The sequence below is a fragment of the Triturus cristatus genome, chromosome 4_2 (assembly GCF_964204655.1).
Source record: "Triturus cristatus chromosome 4_2, aTriCri1.1, whole genome shotgun sequence".
Classification (NCBI taxonomy): domain Eukaryota; kingdom Metazoa; phylum Chordata; class Amphibia; order Caudata; family Salamandridae; genus Triturus; species Triturus cristatus.
Window position 1 is genome coordinate 251,657,263 of NC_140586.1, and position 21,395 is coordinate 251,678,657.

A 21,395-nucleotide genomic window follows, 5' to 3' on the forward strand; every position below is an offset into this window, starting at 1 on the left:
AGATTGCAGGATAAATACGTGTGTTCTTCTGGTCAGAAAAATGTCTTCTGGTCAGAAAAATGTGACCCAGTCCAGCATTAGCATTAGTCTGGGGAGAACGACGAACAGTGAGACACCAGGACCGTAAAACCCCCAGGACATTTGTTATCACAGATCCCGCGCACGAGACAAGATGGAAATCCATCCAGACTTGGTTAAGAAATGCATGCCATTCTATAAATGGATGTAGTCGCTTACCAACAATTGGGCCCAGAATCCTAGTTGGGTATAGGAAAATAGGTACCGAGCTGCAGTTTGCAGTTTGTTAAAAGAGTAAGGTCTGCTGACGAAGCAAAATCAAAGTTGGTTTTTTGAGTGAGGAAGGGACAATACCAATAGTTAAGGAGAGATTTCAACACTTTCCAAGGGTGTCTGGAATCATAGCAGATCTTTGAAAATACCTTCTGCTCATACAGAACTGGGTGACTCCAGAGAGTTGAAGGTTCTTAATAACGTATTTTAGTGGCTCAGAGGAACTTAATGATATGAAAGTATAAGGTGTTAGAGTGATCTACGATTTGGGTCTGTGCTCGCATTACAAAAGCCCTGGGTGCCTGTCAGAGGTGCTCTGTTCTGAATGAGACCTGGTACTGAGATAAACAGAGTATCTGAAAAAGCCATGTGATGTAAACAAAATGACAACCTCCAACCCAAGCCCACCTTCTCCCAGACTTACAATATTGAAGCATTCTTGAATTTCTTTCTGCTGATAAATTCACTTGCTGGCAGCCTCGTACCTTACTGCCTATGTGGCAAGTGTCTTGCTATACTATTTCAATGTATGCCTCATATAGAATATTTTGAAATACTTTTACCCCAAAAAGAGAACTAAAATGTATTGATAGGTGAGACAATACGAGGTGACTCTTTTCCACATACCCCGGCAGCAGCATGAAGTTCAGGCGGTCGGCGCGGTCCCTCTCCGCCTTGAACAGCTCAGTCCGCTCCTCCACCAGGTGCTCCAGGTTCCTGGAGTAGAGCTGCAGTCGTCTTATCAGGGTGTCCATGTAGCTCTCATTGGTCTGACTGTGTAAAGAAGGACATATAAAACCATGGCCTGGGTGTAAAAACCACAAAGGAATGCAGCGCTCATTGATTGGTCACTGACAGTCATCTGTAAAGGTGATGTAAAACACAATGGAGGATGCCTTGTTGGCAGACTCTATGAAAATACATGAATAACTGAGTTGCAAACATGTGGTTGATTAAATGTTATGAAAGGACAAACTGATGAAGATATTTCAAGGCACAGCAATGGTGTATGCACTGCTCAACAGCCCAGCAGCATGGTTTAGGTAAGATAATTGTACCTCAGAGGAAGCATTTGGCATACAACCGGTACACCTATAACTCCCAGATATAGAAACCTACACACCCCTAGTTGTAGTTGTGTACTTGTGCTGAACAGTATGAGAGATAGAGAGGCATTCGGGTCCAGCACGTTCCCTCTATGTAAATGTGTATCAAATTTATGATTCACAAAGGTAAACATACACTTTTTTGTTTACGATTGTTTACTATTCACAAAGGTATTTTACTAGTAATATCTTTTTTTTTAAAAATCATAAAAAGGTATGACAGTCCTATCTTTGTATGTGCGGAGACTCCGCAGTCATAACAATACTATTAGTAAAATCCCTTTGTGAATAGGGTAGAATCATAAACTTACAAAGAGTGTACGTTTACCTTTGTGAATGAGGCCCCTTGAGTGCAGTTCCGTGGTGAAAGTTCCAGTCTTATCCCTTTAGATGCCTGGGTCTGTCGAGATTATCAGAGACTTCTTCTTCTTGAAGCACGAGCCCTCACCCATCAAGAAGTGGCGTGCTTGGGGAGGAGCCAAGATGGCGATCGGGACGGCAGCGTAGGCTCCCGGCTCCGTGAACCTCCGCATCCCGCACAGATATCCTGCATGAGATCCTTAGCCTGCACTACATGCCCGTGTTGGTGATTGAGAGCGGCAACCGATCGCGTGATTCTGAAGTTTCTGGCGGCGGTACCGCCGGAGAAATGTTCACCTGAAGTTTGCGGCCTGTGCAGCCCTGGAACCGGGACCTCGAGTGGACAACATGGCCGGGCGGCAGTTCAACAACAGCGGCCATTGGTGACTGGGTGGAGTCGGAATACCGGAGCGGTGCGGATATTGGCCTGAATTTCGCCGTGGTCATTCCTACCACTGGGCGTAGCGGAACGAGTGCATGCCCGAGGTGGCAATTCCAAGATTCTTCGGTAATTGCCTGAGCCCTCGCCAGTGAGCTGCTCGGACGCTGCCTGTAACTCGTCCCGATTTTCGCGGGCTGCTCCCGGATTTTTGCGGGCGCTCGCCCAGGGTGAGGATAGCTGTTACCTGTGACCATACACCGGATACATATTTTGCCTGCCCCCGGAACCCTGTTTGCAGTACCATGGCACCTGATGCGCTTGTGCCTGAGTCCCAGTCCCAACCTGTGGTGGAACTACCCTGCGGCCATCTTGATAGGATGGATTCTATCATCCTGTACACTTGGTCGCAGCAAGATTGGGAGTGTGTGGCTAAGAGGAGCGTAGCACAGCGTGCGCGAGGAGCTGTGCTGGGGTACGGTGACCTTCTCGAAGCTCTCGGTGCCCTTCGTTCCACCCTGGTTCACGGCGCCTGGGTACTGGGGAGAAAGCTTGATGGTATTGCGTCAGCGTCGGAACAGTTGCGATCTGCCTCTCCCCAGGTAACCAGGGACTTGTTTTACTTCACACAGGAGGACAGTGTCGTGGCCGCCCCTGTGAATAGGGGAAAGCTGGAAATTCCTGACAATGTGCCAACGTGTGGTCGGCTGGCTGTAGATCGGATCTGTTCCGGGGGTCTTAGATTTGAGCAGAAGGTGGTGGCTTTGTCCCACGCACAGCCTCCGGCGACCCAGGCAATAATCAAGCAATGGTCGTCTGCTCTGGCTGATTCCTACATCCTGGACCTTGTGTGCAGGGCATGTCCTGGGGCAGTACTGGGAAAGATGATCCCCCATAATGATGACTGTGTTGGTATTCAGAGACGTCCACCCTACATGTGTGTGTCGCTTCCGGTTCCTTTTTGGACGCTCCCTTTCCTTGTAACATTGGACATGGCACTGGGTCGATGGGTATGCATCGGTGGATTCGCAAAGAGAGGCCAAGGATAAGGCTGATCCTTCAGAGGGTGTCATCTAATAGGCGGGCGGGCACAGGGGTTGCGTGCTCTCACGGCATAACTAATAGTGTAATAGGTGCATAACGCTCCCCATTTTCCTTTGACATGGGAAAATTTGTTGTTGATTACTGTTTGCTTTGGGGAGGAACACGTTGTGCGGGAGGGAGAAGCCGGGGGCATGTTTGAAGGCCCTCCTCCAGTTTATTAATACTCTCTCCACTCCCCCGTTAGGTGGGGTTTCTTTTCTTTCTCCTTTTTCTCTGTTTCTTCTATATTTCGGGTCTGGTTCTGGGGCGACAGGCACACTGCTGGGTGGGGGGGCCGTAGTCATCTGCAGAGGTGCAGGGTGGGGGGCTGGGGGAGGAGATTTTTTAGTTTTTTACTTTGTTTCTATGGCCTCTTTTCTCTTCTCTCATCTTTCTTTGTCTTTCTTTTCTGGGGTCAGTACGGTAGGTTTCCTTCGCTGTCAATCACTGCTTTTTTATTTGTGCCTCAATTTCCGTGGTGCTTTCTAGGTCTTAGGGCAGGGGGCTGCAGGCGCAAATGGCTCGTGATATTCTTCCACATCCTGAACCTCCTGTTTCAGCGCCATTGACTTGATAGATTGCTGTTTATTGTTGACGTTTACTATTCTGCCCGCCATTTTTCGCTACTGGGAAATTGTTTGGCACCTGATCCTTTCATTCTCTATTATAAAATGAAAACCTTTTATGTCCTGGTTTCCTACTTGGGCTGCTAAGTGGCCAAGAGTATACTAGCATGGAGATTCTGCTCCCCGAGGTGCTGCCTGTGATTAAAATTTGTTTTCTGTTAATCCAACTGCTTAGCGGCCGGCCCCGGGGGTTGCAGGCCCATACTTGTCTTTGGTTGAAATGTCAATAAAGGTTTTTACAAAAAAAAAAAAAAAAAAAAAGAAGTGGCGTGCTTCATCATCGGCAGCTCCTTGTTGGGCTGTCGCTGCAATGCCCAATGACCCCTCGAGGGGGCTCTTTGCTGGAGATCTTTCATTTTGCTTCCAAGTCGAGAATAACCAGACCTCCAGAAGTGTTTGTGGGGAGGGCATCTAAGTGAGAGGTAGCTTGGTTTTTGATATGGTAATTACAATTGACAAAAGACCCTAATAGAATAATTTATTAATGGGGCTACTGTTAAATGCTAAAAAACTAGGGAGAATCCAAAGAATATAATGCTTCCAGGAGAACTCACATACTGGTCAAAATGTTTCATGTCGTCTATGTCCTACCCGGATCAATGGCAATTCATCAAGACCAATGTATGAACCTAGTCTACTCAAATGGGATTCTTATTTGGTACCCAGTTCTATTCTTATCTGAATAATATGTGAAATTCAACTCAGAAAGGTGATAACTAAATCTTGTGACTTATGTCCCTGATTCTGGAGAAGTGGAGAAGTGTGGCTCAATGATTAGAGCGGCAGACCCTGATGCAGAGGTCTAGCCTGGGACCGGGGTTCAATTCCCCGCCTCGGCGGGTCTTGGGCTCAAAAATTCCACGGACCTGATAATTCTCGCCTCGTGCCATTCCAATCATGGAGTCACACTCTGCAACTCTGGGCAATGGCTTGCTTAATCTGCACAACGGCCCCCACAACGCTAAGGATGCCTGGCCTCCACCTTGGGGGTGCCCAGGAGTGGACGCCTCACAGGGTAAGCCAGGATGGGTTCCACAGCGGTATTCGTACAAGCGCCTTGAGACCCTTGCGGGTGAGTAGTGCGCTATACAAGTATCAATTTACATTCTGATGTACTGTCCAAAAAGACGCTCATGACCAATGTTCCTTCTAATTTGTTTCCATACGTGCGGCAATAAAGGTGCTTTGTGCACTGCAACTAAGGCTGCGCACACAAAAGATAAGCAACTGCTTAATATGCAAGCATGTGCGGTGTGCAAGCTACCAAAATCAGTGGCATAGTAAGGGTGCCATGGGCCCTAATGCAGACCAGTAAAAAAGACCCCCCAACCCACACACCTCTGGGTTGGTATTAAAAGACACCCATTACTGGGGCACAGAGGGCTCCTGCACCCCAAGGCATGGGTGGCACTGCATCATGTGTCCTAATCATTCTACCTATAAGTACTCTCTATTTGCGATCTCCATGCCACTCTTATCTCCTTCTCGCACCTTCTCTTATCTCTGTCCACTTCCACTCGATCTCCTAGCTTGTCCTTATCGCCTTCCTCCCTTTTTAAAAAGTTTTTTTTTCTCCTTGCTCTTCCTTACACTCCCACTTTTCTTTCTTCATTTCCGCTCTGCTCCGCTTTTCCCTCATTCTGTCTCCTCTCTTCAATCTACGTTTTACTCTTCTCTCTCCCACAAAGTATTTCTAGTCTCCCTGTTCTCTCTCATTTCACTCTTACTCTGTGAAATCCATACCTTGACTATACTTCTCTCATCTTATTCCTCTCCTTTGCTTTGACCTGCTTGCCTTGGTCTACCTATCTCCTTTTGGTTATTTTATTGCCCTTTCATTCTTTCTTTCCCTCCCTTTTTTCTCTCCTTTCTATGTTTCACTCCCCTTTCTTTTTTTTCCTCCCTTTCTTGCTTTCTATCCCACTCCCGTGGCTCATTCTCACCATACGTTTCCTTTTCACTCTAAACCCAAATCTCCCCGCTCCCTCACCCTCCCCATGTCTCTATTATTTCTGTCCTTTCTACTTTTCTCCTTTCCTATCCAGTACCTTGTCTCACTTTCCAAAATCTGTTCTCATCTTTTCTCTTTTTCTCTGCTATCCAATCTTTCTTTCCAATCTGCCTTTCATATTTCCTTGTTCATTTTCTTACCCTGTCTCTCCTCTTCTTTTATTCTCACTACTTCATATCCCAGTTCCACCCCTCCATTCATATCCTCCTTAATCTCTAGCCTTCATAGCTGCCCTCCTCCTCACAATCTCATTGTATCCACCTCTATTTCATTCCACCCTTTTATTTTTAGGTCTCGCCTGACCCAGCGCATGCGCTGGTCTGGCGAGACTTATTGAGAGGGCTCCAAAAAGTGCTACCAGGCCAGCCTGGAGCTACAGTGCACGTGCGCGGGCACGCGTGCCGCGCTTTACTGCGATTACTTGCACTTTCGCGGCCGCACGGCCGCTTGGCATAGCCAATAGGTCTCGCTTTTGGGACCTTATAAGTATTTAGTTATGCAACTGTTGCATGGCTAAACACTTATAAGGTCCCAAAGGCGAGACCTATTGGCTATGCCAATGCTTGTTCTTAATTGCTGCTGCCTTTTCGCCACATCCATCAACTTCCACACTGTCTCCTTGTCTTTTTTCTTACCTCATGACAAGCTCCTTCACAAACTCACTGAATTAAAATGTGCTCTCTGCTCTGCTATACCTCTGTTCTGAGTTGTACTAGTGCCTGCCTGGGACCGGGATCACTCTCTGTGACAATGACAATGACTCTTCCACAACCCCTAACAGAGGGAGTCCACACAGACCTAAACCCAGGGAGACACTTCAAAAGAATAATTGACAAAATCGTTCTTGGGTTGCTTGTGTTTTGGTACAGATAGGACCTGGCCAGGCAGTTCGGGCTACAATGCTCCTATTGAAGGAGGGTCAAGACTGATTTGCATATGGCGGAGTCCAAAACGAGTTGCCCTGGTGGGCAAAAGAACAGTTGTTTGGAATGCTACCCCAAGTGATTGCCATTGGTTAGACCTACTGCAAGCATTCCTCCCATCACCTTTCTTGTGTTTAATGTAATGCACTAAGTGGACAAGGGTAACTGAACCAAACTACTCCTGACTGAAGCGCCTCAATCAGTATGAAACCGGTCTTGGGTTCCTTGAGTTCTGGTTTATGGAGTACCTGGCAGTTCAGAGTGGACTGCTCCTATTGGAGCAAGTTTAAGACTGATTTGCATATGGCTGGGACCAAACTGAGGTGGCATAGAGGGCAAAAGAAGAATGGGTTCAAATGCCACTTGGAATGACTGCCCATGTTTGGACTTATTGCCAGCATTTTTCTATCACCTTTGTGTCTCCGATGTTAAATAAACTGCAGCCAGTGCAGAGAAGAATGGGTCTCTCTCATGTCTGGGTTGTGGTGCCTTTAAAAGTTGCCAAGCTCCTGACTAAAATCACATTAACATCACAAATGACAATCGCTGCCTCCTCTGCCCCATTTGTCTAACCTCCTCTAGAAGCCTCAAAAGGTAATGAGGCAGGCAGCCTTGGCCAGGCCCGGTGCCACCACCCTTGCTACCACTAAGAGGCCCGCATCCACACCTCACCACTTGTGATGGCTATAGAACAGGAACACTGATGTGGTTCTCTTGTATTTATATAGTGCTTAATACTCTGGACAAAGATGTGAGGTATTCTGATTTGCCTTGTGATTCTAGGTACTCCTTTGCACTGCATGGCTGATAAGGATTTTGGATGTAGTGTATTCTATATGGGAGATGTTGAGTGTGGAGCATGAAGTTCAAAGACATGATTGAAACATGATTCTGTGGACATCGCTGCCGATAAATATGAGGTGCCAGAGAGAGAGTGAAAATTTACCTACCGTTTTGATAAAAAACACAAATGTACAGTTAGGTGATTTGGCACATATACATTTTTAGTCACCCTTGAAATGTAAGTGTTTGTAAATTTTATGATTTAGCACTCTTCAAGAACCATAATTAAATGACAGCTGTTGGAGCAAGTTTAGACCTTCTTTACAATTCGGAACCTGGCTACAGAAATTTGGCATGCTCAATGTTAGGCAAAAACCATTTTTCTCTCATGCTTCAGTGGCCGCTTCTCTTTGGATTCTTCATTGCCTTCTGATTTTGCAACATTTGCTCTGCATTGCTCATTTGGTAACCTTACATTAGCTTGCAGGAAGAACACAATTCGTCTCATAATATTGACAAGTACCTGATTAGAGATTCGGTTCTGGATTTATTAACTCTTCGCGCTGAGTCTGCAGTACAAAACTGACACAAAGGTCATTTAAGGATCAGGAGCCCACCTCTGTCCCTGCGGATAAACATCAGGCTGGGATCATAGTGGCAGATGCTGGATCTTCCTTGTTACACACCTGGGGGGGCACAAGATTCTACCTGACCCTCAGCTGATCTATCAACCTGCTTTAGCTAGTGGCTTTACAGTGGGGAATGATGTGTTGCCTGCCACAGATGCCACATCAGATGAGACAGATATATTTTTCTCTCTCATGGAGGATTCCTACTGAGGCGATACCAGCTCCGGCAACAGTGAAATAGAGGATTACGCAACGTCTGGCTCCAGTACACTTGAAGCTCCAGAGACCGCTCTTAATCGTCAAATACACCGGAGGAGTGCGAAGGGATCGAAAGGACATATTGATCCTAAAATAGAGGGAGGCGCAATACAGGCACCGGGCTGAAGTGAGACTACTCCTACACCAGGATGCTGGGATCAGTGGATGGGGGAACTGCTCAGCTGGGAAATCACCAACATAACCAGCAGGATGGGGGGACAGCTAACATAGACCCTGCTCTGGGCACGATATTTGAGTCAATCAAGGAACATCGCGCAGAGACCCGGGCGGATGAGAAAAGAGCTAGACAGGCCACTAAAAAACTGGAGGAAAGAACAACTGCAGTAGAGATCAATCTGTCTGCTGTGAGAGAGCAGACAAGTGCTCACGAAGCCCAACTAACCGATGTTATGTGGAAACTGGAGGACATGGAAAATCGCCTTAGAAGAAATAACCTATGCTTTCTTGGTATTGAGGAGGGTCTGGAAGGGGAGGACATTCATGCTTTTAATCTGGACCTACTTAAGGAAGCCTTTCCAGACCTCATAGGCTGGAACTGAGAACGCGAAGTTCAGAGGGCCCACCGATTACCATTCACTCGCTATCAAAGTACACAGCCCGGCAGAGACAAAAAGCAACCAAGAGCTATCCTAGGTTTTTTTAATATATAATGCTGCGGCATTAAAATTAAGCCTGTCCAGACGCTAAGAGGCAGTATAAGGTGATTTATTTTTTTGTCCGCCCTGATTTCTGTCATATAACGGTAGAACATAGGTGGCGCCTACGGCAGGTATTCAAGCCTTATCAGGAGGCTGGATTTGAGGCTCTTTTGCTCGCACCGGCTAGGCTGAAAACAATAATAAGATGGGGCTGTCAAGTTTTTCCCTCTGTGATAAAAGCCAGAGAGTATTTGGATCAGGCCCTAGCCGAAAAGAGAAAAAGCTAGAGGGTGTTCTTCCTTTGTGGTTCCCTTCTGTGGTGCTATATATTTGGAAATTTTCTTTAACTCTGTTGTCTTCTGTTCTTCTTTTTCTTTCTCTTTTCGGACAAAAGAATGGCATTTTTCCGACTGGAACCCACTAACCTTAGTTAGTCGGCACTAATCTTTTACACTGGGGGGAGAGTAGCAGGAGGGTGCAGGGTTGGGAGCTCGCGGGGGACTTTGCCATCACATCACACAGACCTGGTTGGTCTGACTGCTTTCACTGTTGGAGGGAGTTGTGGGAGTTGGGGAGGGCAGGGGAAGTGAGGAGGATGGCTAAACTTAAATTTAAATGCACCAGAATTGATTTGTAAGCTACAGCAAAATCGTTTTTTTGGTCCAAAATATGTGGCAGTATTGGGTCATAGATTTCAGCATGCATATGAAAATGTCTGGGGAGTCTTCCCTTGCAAAATATAGCCTCCATCATGGCAGGGCATTGTGGATGGCAAAATGTGATGCAAGGTAATGGCTAGTCTTCGCATTTCCACTATTAATATCTGTGGGCTGAATGATAATGCTAAAAGGAGAACAGTACAAGAAAAAGTCAAATTCTTGCGAGCAGATGTGTACGGCTTACAGGAAACTCATATAACCTGGAAGAATAGTAATCTGTTGAATGCTCTTGGTTTAAAGGTCACTTGCCATACAACACAAGATGTAAGGACTAAGGGGGTAGAGATATTAGTGAAAGGAGACGCCATCATACCATGAGAAAACTAGTAGATAAGAATGGCAGGTGGGTGATAATGGAATGTAGAGTGCGGGACAGCGCTTTTACACTATGTTCAGTTTATGCTCCGGTATTAGATGACCCTGGGGTATTGGACTTTCTAGCTATTGAACTACCCTCCTGGCCAGCACCCTATGCAGTTTGTGGGGACCTAATTATAAAGGGATCTAGAACAGTTTCTGAGGAGACCAGAGCAACTAGTGCGGGGCATAAACCGCAAACTATGCACTCCCTGAATAATCTACTAAAAGATATAAGGTTGGTTGACGTTTGGCCAAGCCTGAAAACCCAGGATCTTGGTTATACTTATTATTCTGCTCCGCACTGCAAGTTTGCAAGACTGGATTATTTTCTGGTGTCACCACCTCTACTTAAGGAGGCCAAGGTGGAGGTTTTTTCCTAGGGTCATGTCAGACCATAACCCTGTTGTGCTGGAGGTCCCATTCACAAGGTTACCAAGGGGATTTAGGAGATGGACATTTGAGAAGGCACTTTTATCGGATCAAGAATATGTTAAGTATATGAAGGGCTGGATTGCAGAATTTCTTAATATCAATAGGGGTAGTGACCCTTAGGGATGATCTAAATCTCATTTAAGGCATCAGTCAGGGGGGAGACTCGGTGGTATAGTCTAGGCAAACAAAAGAGGGAGGCAGGTCGGATAAAAGAGTTATATCAGAGACTTGGGTGTCTAGAGACTGAATTAATCAATAGGGTGGCCTCGGGAGGCGATGTCTCTCCAACGCTAAATTTAACTGCCATCACAAAATCATCCCTTGGCGATTTTAATACAGAGAAGACCGCGGGGAAGTATCTGGCAAGGAGACAGGAGTGTTATGAGTATAGTGAGAGCGTGGGCCGTTACCTAGCTGTCAGGGCTAGGCAATAGGTAGTTATAGGGCACTTAAGGCAGGTCAGGAATATGCAGGGAGTGGTAGTCTCAGACCCAGCTGAGATCAGAGAGGCCTGTAGGGAATTCTATGAAGATCTGTACAAGGCCCTGCTGGCAGGGGACTCTAGGAGCATAGGCGAACAGATAGATTTTGCACCTTCTGTGAGGCTTCCCCAGGAGGAGAGCTCTCTCCTGGCAGCAGATATATCTTTGGAAGAATTTCAGGCAGCTCTACATGCTCTTCCCTCAGGCAAAGCTGCAGGAACTGACAACATACCTCTCGAGTTTTATAAAATCTTTGGGGAAGAGGTTTGTAAGGCTATGCTCGAGCTTTTCAAGGGGGTTAGGGATGGGGCCGATCCGCCAGGCTCTTGGGACACCGCCAACATCGTTATTTTCTTAAAGAAAGGGAAAGACCTTATTTCGCTGGGATCCTATAGACCTATTACACACCTAAACAGTGACACCAAGATGTATTCCAAAATCTTTGCTACTTGACCGAATAAAGGTATGCAACTCCTTGTCTCAGCCTGGCAACATGGTTTTATTCAGGGGAGGGGAATGGTGGAGCACGTGAGGTGGGTAATTACATTGCTGGATGCCACGGAGGTTCTTGCAAAACCTATGGGGGTCATGTTTCTTGACGCCGAGAAGGCCCTTGACAGGGCGTCATGGTGCTATTTTTGGAAGATTATGGAGCCTAATGGCCTCTGGACATCTTTTATTAAGGTAATGCGGGCTATGTATATCAAACCTACTGCCTGTGTGCGAGTAATGGGGTTAGAGTCTAAACTATTCTTAATTGAAAGAGGAACAAGGCAGGGGTGCACCTCCTCTCCTCTGCTGTTTGCACTATACCTAGACCCGTTCCTTCGATGACTGGAAGCTTCCAAAGATATTATCTCTGTCAGCTTGCAGGGCTGGGATACTAAGATATTGGTATATGCTGATGATGTGGCTATAATTACTACTGACTCTGACAGAGCGCTAGAGGCGGTCGAAAATATAGCTGATAATTATGGGATTCAATCTGGTTTCTCACTGAATAGGACTAAAACGCAGGTCCTGATAAACATATTTACCCCCTCCCCCGACAGCAGGATTGTCAACTAAGTAGTCTATCTCGGGATAACCATCACAGCAAAGGTTGAGGCAATAGTGGATTTAAATCTCTCCCCTATAATGGGGAAAATCAGGAAGGATTTTTGTGGCTGGGATAACTTGAGACTCTCAATAATGGGAAGGTGCAACCTAGGAAAAAAATTATATTCCTGCCAAAGCTACTTTACAGCTTCTGAACAATACCTCTTGCTATACATAATGACTGGTGTAAGTATATCGAGAGGTAGGTCACCAGGTTTATCTGGTCCTATGGGAAAACAAGGAGGGCCATTGCATTCCTATGTCTACCCAGGGATAGAGAGGGGTGGGGGCTCCCTAACTTTAAGCTATATTATTTGGCTGCAGTACTATAGACCTCTATTTAGCCATTAGGTTATGGCAGGGCCCGATCCTAGTTGTGTCCCATCGATTTGTTTTTTGTTTAAGTTTGTTTTATTAACATTTTTTGTTTTTTTGAAATTTTAAAACAAAACATAACTGAATAGACCGTATACATGTTATATGTCTCCCACCATAAAAGATCGTTACATAACGCAATGTATTTTTTATGTCAATGTACATACACATAATTTTTAATAAATTGCATATACAATGCGTGTTATTGTGACGCTCTGTCCAATGAACATGCAATGAAGGTGCATAAAAGAAGAAGGGGGGAGAACATAATGCAATACATATAAAATATTCCCATCTGGTAACAATATACATACAATGATGTTGATTAATAATGTGCTTCATCTGCCACAACAATACATATGAAGAGTATGTACCTACTTAGTCAAAAGAGCCACTAGCTTAGTAACATGTTAATGTGTAGCTGTAATTACCCACTAGTTAAGTCCCATCGATATTCGAGATTTTGATCGGGTGAGGGCTAAAGGCTGCCTAGTGAAACTCTACGAAACAAGCTATTTCAAAAAAACAAAGTTTAAGATTTTAATCACAGCCTTCAGGAACTGGGCAAGGATCCGGACACCGCTTGGGGTTGTCAGATTTAGTAGATACAGCCCCCTACTTAGGAATGATCAGGTACCTAGGGCCCTGTAAGATGATTGCTTGGCAAGGTGGGAAAAGGCTGGCTTTGGTAGGGTTGTGGATCTCTTGGTGAGAGATTATATCGCGTCCATTGAGGTGGTAAGGGAAAGATTCAACATTGGCCCACAAAACTTTTTAAAATGTTTGCAATTAAGGGATTTTTTATTCGAAAAAGCCGGAGGAGCGGCAGGTTTTGCACAGGTCCCCTTAATGGAATTATTCATAAAGGATGAAAGCCCCTCAATTTCACAGATATATAGCTGTCTATTGGAGGAGGCTCTGGATAACCACAGCCTGAAGTGGCAGGACAGGCTAGGGCTTCCAGATTCCTTCTTTTTGGAATCGCTAGAAATGGGGGCTCTGTATTATGCCTGGCTAATCTACAGTCACAGCATTTTAAAACCCTGTTTGATTTATATATAACACCTGCAAAAATTGTGAAATGGGGTGGAGTGGAGGGAACTCAGTGTTTTAGATGCAGGGCTGAAGGAGCAGATTTGGTTCACATATTTTCCACCTGCCCTAGTACAGAACGAACAGCCAGGGAAATAATAGTTTTTTTACGTGATGTACTGAAGGCTGATATCCCTCTATCACCACAGATTATGTTATTGGGAAAAGCCGAGTTTGATTGGGAAGGAGCTAATTTTTATAGCAATGTCAGTCTTCAGGTTGTGTGTTGTCTCAGCTTGGCTGGATCCATCACCACGGACCTTCCAGCAATGGAAAGGGCGCTTTCTGCATATTTATAAGTTAGAGACAGCATTGTATGAACGAAAAGGCAGGAAGGGAAAGATTAAGTGGAAAATGATTTGGGGGCCAATTTCATTCTGGATCTCCCTGCAGAATTGATGCTGTCATGTCTTATGATCAGTTATTTGTGGCTGCCTGTTTTTTAGACTGAACTGAACTAAATGAAACTGCTTATATCTCTGGACTGTATCTATGACCTTGTGTGCTTTTTCTCGCCTTCTATAGGATCATGAATTTTTATGGCTGTATTTTTATGACTAATCTGGTTAATATATACTCTTAGTAATGTATTTATGCCTATGACCATTTCTTTAATTGCTATAACTTGCTTTTCTTCACAATGGGAAAAATAAAATCTTAAACAAAAAAAAAGTGACACAACCTCAGCCCACAAAGTTGTGGTTGGATTTACTTTCCAATGCAAATGATGATTTGTGTAGGAAAGTTGCCTACAGTAACGCAAAATAGCACTATGCCTTAAATTGTGCTACTTTGCATCAAGGGGGCTTACCATAGGTAGTACATGGACTTTCCTATGCAACCACCCATGGGTTTTGAGACAAATCCCTATCTAATAACATTTATAGACAGGGATTTCAGCCAAAACATCTTAAAGGATATTTTTGTACTGGAAGGATCCCAATCCATTACAAAACCTATGCTTGGCAGAAAGCGTAAATCCTTGTACTAAGGTCAGGCATCGAAATTATAAGATTTTGTGTCCGTGGCTTTTTCTGCATGAGTATGGATTTGCCACATGTGCCACATAACCCATTATCTGCTGTATAATTTGCAGATTTTAATCCCCCAAAAATTGTTCCTAGTTTGAATGGATAAAAAGTTACTAAAACCAGGACTATTCATATTGCTGCGAAGTGGAATCCCCTATGCAAAGGTTAACTGGTCAATTTTCTGTTGCTTATTGTTGTATTTAGTATTAAATTGGTATTAACGAGGTGAAACATTTGCCCAGTTAGTGTTAGCATGTGTGAAATATCAAAATAATAAAGTAATACGATCAGTGGTCGAAGTGGGTGGGATCTGAGGGGCACGACATGCCCATACTTTTCTAATTTAAGAAAAACAGTGCCCCTACTTTTTGAGAAAAGAGAATCGTCCCGGGATGGTTAATTCCGAGATCTGAAATGCATCAGCAGAAGTGTGAGGCAGGGAGTCCCCTGTGCTATGAAACCGAAGGAGGTACCGACAGCTAAACAAGCCTTCCTCCCAGAGTGCCTGATAGAAATGTAAATATGCACAACTGGTTAATCTGCAATAGTAAAGGGTTCTTGGAAGCTGGTATTGGCTTTAATAGATGTTACCACCTGAAGCTTGCTAATGGCAGTTTTATTGCAACTGAGTTACCCGCTGAGCTCTGAAGTGTGCTTTTAATGGGCAGTTACCAAAAATTGCAGTATATACAGTCTGGGTATTACTAATTTCTATATTTTGGAAGTACTTTTTCTTAAACCATTTTGCACATTTTGTATCAGCCTATCATGTACTGTGTGCAATGCAAGTTTAAAATGACGACTTAGACCTGTCGCATAATTTGGTCCTTTCCTGACGCATAATTCCATTGGACCAAACTATGGCGCAATGCAGAGATCGGTGAGCCAACAAATTAACAGGGACAGCTGAGCCAAGGGCCTGCTCTGGCGAACCCATACACAAGCCAAGCCTTGAAAATACGTGGCATGTCAATCATTAATCATGAAGCACAGATTATGTTAGACTATAGTAAAGTGTCTTGGGAAGCACCTCATTTTAGTACATCAGATTACGTGTGAAGTATTTATTAAACCTGAACTGAGAATCGTTCCTACCGCCGCCCCCTCCCTCCAAAAGACAACGCTATTAGTGAACTAAAAGGCAAGTCAGGAGTCATGCGTACCCATATGCAGCCTACATTAAAATTACAGATGGAGCAACTTTATAGGCTATTAAATCAAACACAAGAGTTGTTTTGTACAGTGTAAAAGCCTGAATTTATGTATTTGAAGGTACTTCATTTGTGATGATGAAATAAAGAGGATAGATTTAAAAGTATTTGGCTATACTTTAAGGTGAAGGTTTCATTTATTACAGTTTTTTGAGCAACCTCGACTGGAAATATTGGAGCTCTTTACTTCAACATCAAGACTGGAACCTCTTTCCCCAGTTCCAATGTCAGCAGCACTGGCTGCAATGCCACATCCACACCCTCTCATCGCAGTGTGAAACAGATTCACACTCACACTGCCTGCTATGGCCTCTTCAAACACTGCGTTCTTAAAAGGAGCCCCTGCCCCCTTTGTCATTTAATTGATTTACTCGGCCTCCAGGTGTGTCGCCTGCCTCAAGAAGGGAGGTTTTCACGCTTTCCTTTTGTTATATATTTTGTTCCTTGTGGGGAGAGTGCACTCCCACAGAGTGTCTTGGTGCTGTATGAAGCAAGGAAGTTGCAGCCTAGAGGGAACAGAGCTCATGACCCAATTCCTATAGAGAGAAGGTCCTTTGGGACTAGTGGGATCCGGACTACCAAGGTCATTTTGAACAGTAATTAGCTGCTGCAATTTGCCTATCAGTGTCCACTGTCCTGAAAGAGAGTAGAGGTCCTTCTATCTAAGTGAATTGGTTCATGTGCCTCTTTTTTTGGAAAATACATTGGAATGAGGGATGTAAGTCACAATAGTAATGCCATTGGGCATTGAAGAGCCAGCCCAATAATGAAGCATGCCACCTCTTGGTGGGTAAGGGCGTATGCTTCATGAAGAATACACCTCTAATAACCCCGACAGGTCCAGGCATATAAAGTGATAAGACTGGAACTTTCACCAGGGCAAACCATATGTCCTTGTATGTAAATTGAAAAACAGTGTTGTCTAAGTCTGTTCTTAAAAAGTGAAGAGGATGTGTCACCAATGAGGTCATTCTTGGTTGGGTGCCTGTTGTGATAAGACCATAGTGGAACTGGGGAGGATGAAGTCAGGCAAGTGCATGATCTAAGCAAACTATATGGACCGCAGAGAACGTTTCTCTAATAGAACTGATAAGGTCTTCAGTTCCTCACCCTGTAGACCGTCCAGCTTTAATAAACTGAACCCATCATTGGCAAGAATTACATTTCAGGCATTAGAAAGAGCACTAAGGAAAGAAACCGTGAAATGATGAGCAGCCACTTTGCTTAAGAAATATATTGAAGCAGACTGAATACCAAGAGTCTTAAGAATTTTGATCTTTCCACCTGTTGAAACCACTATCCTGAACTAATGAAGAAATGGGAGACTACCCTGAAAGAGGCTTTAATGAAAATGATAAGACATCTCGTAGACATTGCAGAAGAGGAAGGTAAAAAATCTAAGACTGAAGTTGACTAATGCAACAAAAACTTGCTAATTGGAAAGAGCTATCGAAGAAAAACTCTGAAATTTTGAACAAGGTCATGAAGACCTGCTAAAAAGAAAAAATAGAGAATTTCACGGAGCTCAACTAGACTACCATCTAGGGCATGCAAATACTTTTGGTAAAAGGTATGACAATATTAACAAACCAACCGGACTACAACAACTGTCCAATTGAGCCAGAAACAAGCTCGGATCCTGACTCACCTGGAAGTGCAGTTAAAGCCATAACCTCAAAAGTGGGTGTTAATCTATCTAAGAGGAATACAAACAACACTGACTGGGTATAAGAAACATAAACACCCAAGATAAAAGAATCAGAACAAAGACCACTTAAAGCAAAGTCAACCAACTGGTAAATTCTGGAGTCACCAGTCTCCCCAGTGCCCTACATTCTTGACCAATTCTCCAGGAAGACCCCCCTCGAACTCTTGAATAGGATGTTGGGCAAGGCTAAGGTGCAGGTGAAGGACATACAGATCCTGCTGGGTCATTTGAGTTTTGTGTGCAGGGCAGGAAAGGCAGGCAAGATGTCCTGTAGGAGGTTGGGTTGGGCTCTGGCAAGGATGTCCCTCCCACATCACAGGGTGCGCCTCAAGGTTGGGCTGAGGGAGGATTTGCGGCTATGGCAAGTGTTTCTGAGTGAATGCAATGGTACTTACATGGTGGGATTGGGGGAGCAGGTGGAGTGGTCTGTTGAGCTGTTTTCAGAGGCAGCAGGAGTCTTTTGGCAGCGTCTGTGGTGTGCAGAGGAGTGGCTGGAGACATGGAAGCGTGGGGACAGAGCATTGCCATCAATCAATCACTCAATCAGGGAATTGTAAGCGCGCTACTCACCCGTGAGGGTCTCAAGGCGCTAGAGGGATGAGAGGGGGTTTGGCAGCTCTGTTCAGTCAAAAAGCCAGGTCTTGAGAGTTTTCCTAAAGACATTCAGGGAAGGGGCGCGTATGATGCTGATCGGGAGCTCGTTCCAGGTCTTGGCCGCGATGTAGGAGAAGGCTCTTTCACCTGTCCTGGCTTTGTGGATGCGTGGGGTTTTGGCGAGGGCGAGGTCGGAAGATCAGAGGTTTCTCTTGGGTACTTAGAAGGAGATCCTCTGGTTGAGGTATTGGGGTCCGATGTTGTGGAGGCATTTGTAGGCATGGGTGAGTATCTTGAAAGTGACTCTCTTCTCTATGGGGAGCCAGAGGAGGGTGCACAGGTGTTGGGTGATGTGCTTGTGTCAGGGGATGCCAAGGACGAGTCTTGCTGCGGTGTTCTGTATGGTCTGGAGTTTGTGGAGCAGAGACTTCTTGATCCCGATGTAGAGGGCGTTACCATAGTCCAGTCTGCTGGTTATGAGTGTGTGGGTGACCATCTTCCTTGATTTGGGGGGGATCCATTTGAAGGTCTTTCGGAGGATGCGGAGGCTGCTGAAGCATCTGGAGGCAACAGTGTTGACCTGTTGGGTCATGGAGTGGGAGGAGTCGAGTATGATGCCGATGTTTCAGGTGTGGTCTGTGGGGTTGGGGGGCTGCCAAGGGTGGTGGGCCGCCAGGTGTCCCAATGCGAGGGGGAGGATCCCAGGACGAGGATCTCTGTCTTCTCCGAGTTGAGCTTCAGACAGCTGTTTTTCATCCAGGATGCGACGTCCTTCATTCCTTCCTGGAAGGTGAGTCTGGTGGTGATAGGGTCCTTGGTGAGGGAGAGGATTAGCTGGGTGTTGTCGGTGTAAGATACTACGCTGAGCCAGTGCTGTCTGACGATGGTGGCGAGGGGGGCCATGTAGATGTTGAAGAGCGCGTGGCTGAGCGACGATCCTTGGGGCACACCGCAGTTGAGTTGAGAGGAAGGGTTGCAGTCTGATTCTTTGGGATCTGCCGGTGAGGAAGGAGCGGATCCAGTCGAGGGCAGTTCCATGTATGCCTGCGTCATGGAGTCTGGCTGTGAGTGTGCTGTGGGAGACCGTGTCGAACGCTGCAGAGAGGTTGAGCAGGATCAGGGCCACGATGTGTTCCCGGTCGAGGAGGGTTCGGATGTCATCTGTGGCGGCGAGTAGAGCAGTCTCGGTGCAGTGATTGCTTCGGAATCCAGATTGGGAGGGGTGGAGGATGGAGTTCTCTTAAATGAATGTTGTTAGCTAGGCATTGATGATTTTCTCAGAGACTTTTGCCGCGAAGGGGAGGAAGGTGATGGGTCGGTAGTTCTTGAGGTCCGAGATGTCTGCTGACGGCTTCTTGAGCAGGGGTCTAACTTCTGGGCGTTTCCAGTTGTCGGGAAAGGTGCCGGTCTTGAAAGTGGTGTTGATGTTGTACCATAGTTCGGGAGCAATGGTGGTGGCTCTGTGGTAAATGTGCGGAGGCCAAGGGTCAATGGGGGCCCCTGAGTGGATACTTTTCATGGTCGAAGTGGTGTCTTCTGTGGTGACTGGGGTCCAGGAGGAGACGATAGGCCGGCTGTTGTTGCTGGAGAGAGGGGTAGTTTCTGGAATCTTTCCCATTGACGATTGCAGTCTGTCTTTGGGGGTGCCAATTTGCTAACAGAACGGTCATGTTCAACGTGGACAAAATGTCAGGGGTGAGCATTGTCAAGCGCAGTTGGCACAGAACCCGAAGGTTTGGAAATTGTTGCGGGTTTTTTTTGTTAGAGTGCTTGTGCGCGAATGACACAAAGCACAACATATTGTGGAAGTAAATAATGAAGTTGCCGATGCTCTTTCTCTTTTACAGTGGACGAGGTTCAGTGGGCATACACCATGGGTCAATAAGAGGAAAACTGTGATGCCGGCTCATTTGTGGTCCGTGGGCGAGAGCTAGTGGTGCAACTAACCCTGGGCTTGTTGTCAGAATCTACCCGCAGGGCGTATGAGCTTGCATGAGATGAGTTTGTGCAGACAGGGTGGTGCAAAGTAGCAGCACGGATAGAAGGCATCATACGCGCCCCTTCCCTGAATGTCTTTAGGAAAACTCTCAAGACCTGGCTTTTTGACTGTACAGAGCTGCCAAACCCCCTCTCATCCCTCTAGCGCCTTGAGACCCTCACGGGTGAGTAGCGCGCTTACAATTCCCTGATTGAGTGATTGATTGATGGCAATGCTCTGTCCCCACGCTTCCATGTCTCCAGCCACTCCTCTGCACACCACAGACGCTGCCAAAAGACTCCTGCTGCCTCTGAAAACAGCTCAACAGACCACTCCACCTGCTCCCCCAATCCCACCATGTAAGTACCATTGCATTCACTCAGAAACACTTGCCATAGCCGCAAATCCTCCCTCAGCCCAACCTTGAGGCGCACCCTGTGATGTGGGAGGGACATCCTTGCCAGAGCCCAACCCAACCTCCTACAGGACATCTTGCCTGCCTTTCCTGCCCTGCACACAAAACTCAAATGACCCAGCAGGATCTGTATGTCCTTCACCTGCACCTTAGCCTTGCCCAACATCCTATTCAAGAGTTCGAGACAATGCTGCTTCTTCTCTTCTGGAAATCAGATCTCCATCCTGTGGGAATCCAACTCAATGCCCAAAAAAGTAAGCACCAGCACAATTGTCTTTTCTGGCACCAAGGGAACACCCACATCCTGCATCAAATCCTGAAACAACAACAAACTTTCTTTTTTTTTTTTTTTTTTTTTTTTTTATCCTCATCTCACCAAAGACTTCCACAGATTTGACAAGCCAACATTGTCTCGTTCCTGGGGGCCTCTTTGGCTCGCTGTTTCTGTCCAGGCCCCATGGCCTTCCTCTCGTATTTGAGGACTGGTGTAATCATAGGACCTTTTAAGTGGAGATTTCTTTTTTTTTTTTTTGTTATTTTGATTCGTTGGTAGATTGAATCAAATCAGACGTCTCTGCCGTGCCCAACTTGTCAGGGGTTGCCAAATGTTATGATGACTGTCATCCCTGGTGTCTTGGTCTAATCTCGCCATTCTTATGGCGGCTCTCAACCATTCTTCCTTGCCCGGAGCGATGTTATCCTTCCACTTGATACAAATTTCTCTTCTTGCCAGGAGGATCAGATATAGAACGAGGATCATGTGATCCTGTGGGAGCACGCCATTGGTAGAAT

At 45.7% G+C, this 21,395-nt stretch overlaps 1 protein-coding gene across 1 annotated transcript in view; it reads right to left on the minus strand.

Moving 5' to 3' along the window:
- Nucleotides 1–21,395, minus strand: part of LOC146833580 (guanylyl cyclase C-like) — a 619,755-nt gene that overhangs the window by 136,440 nt on the left and 461,920 nt on the right. Inside the window, exon 21 of the mRNA XM_085601439.1 lies at nt 919–1,065. Coding sequence (XP_085457565.1) covers nt 919–1,065 — 147 coding nt within the window. The remainder of the gene's footprint in view (nt 1–918; nt 1,066–21,395) is intronic.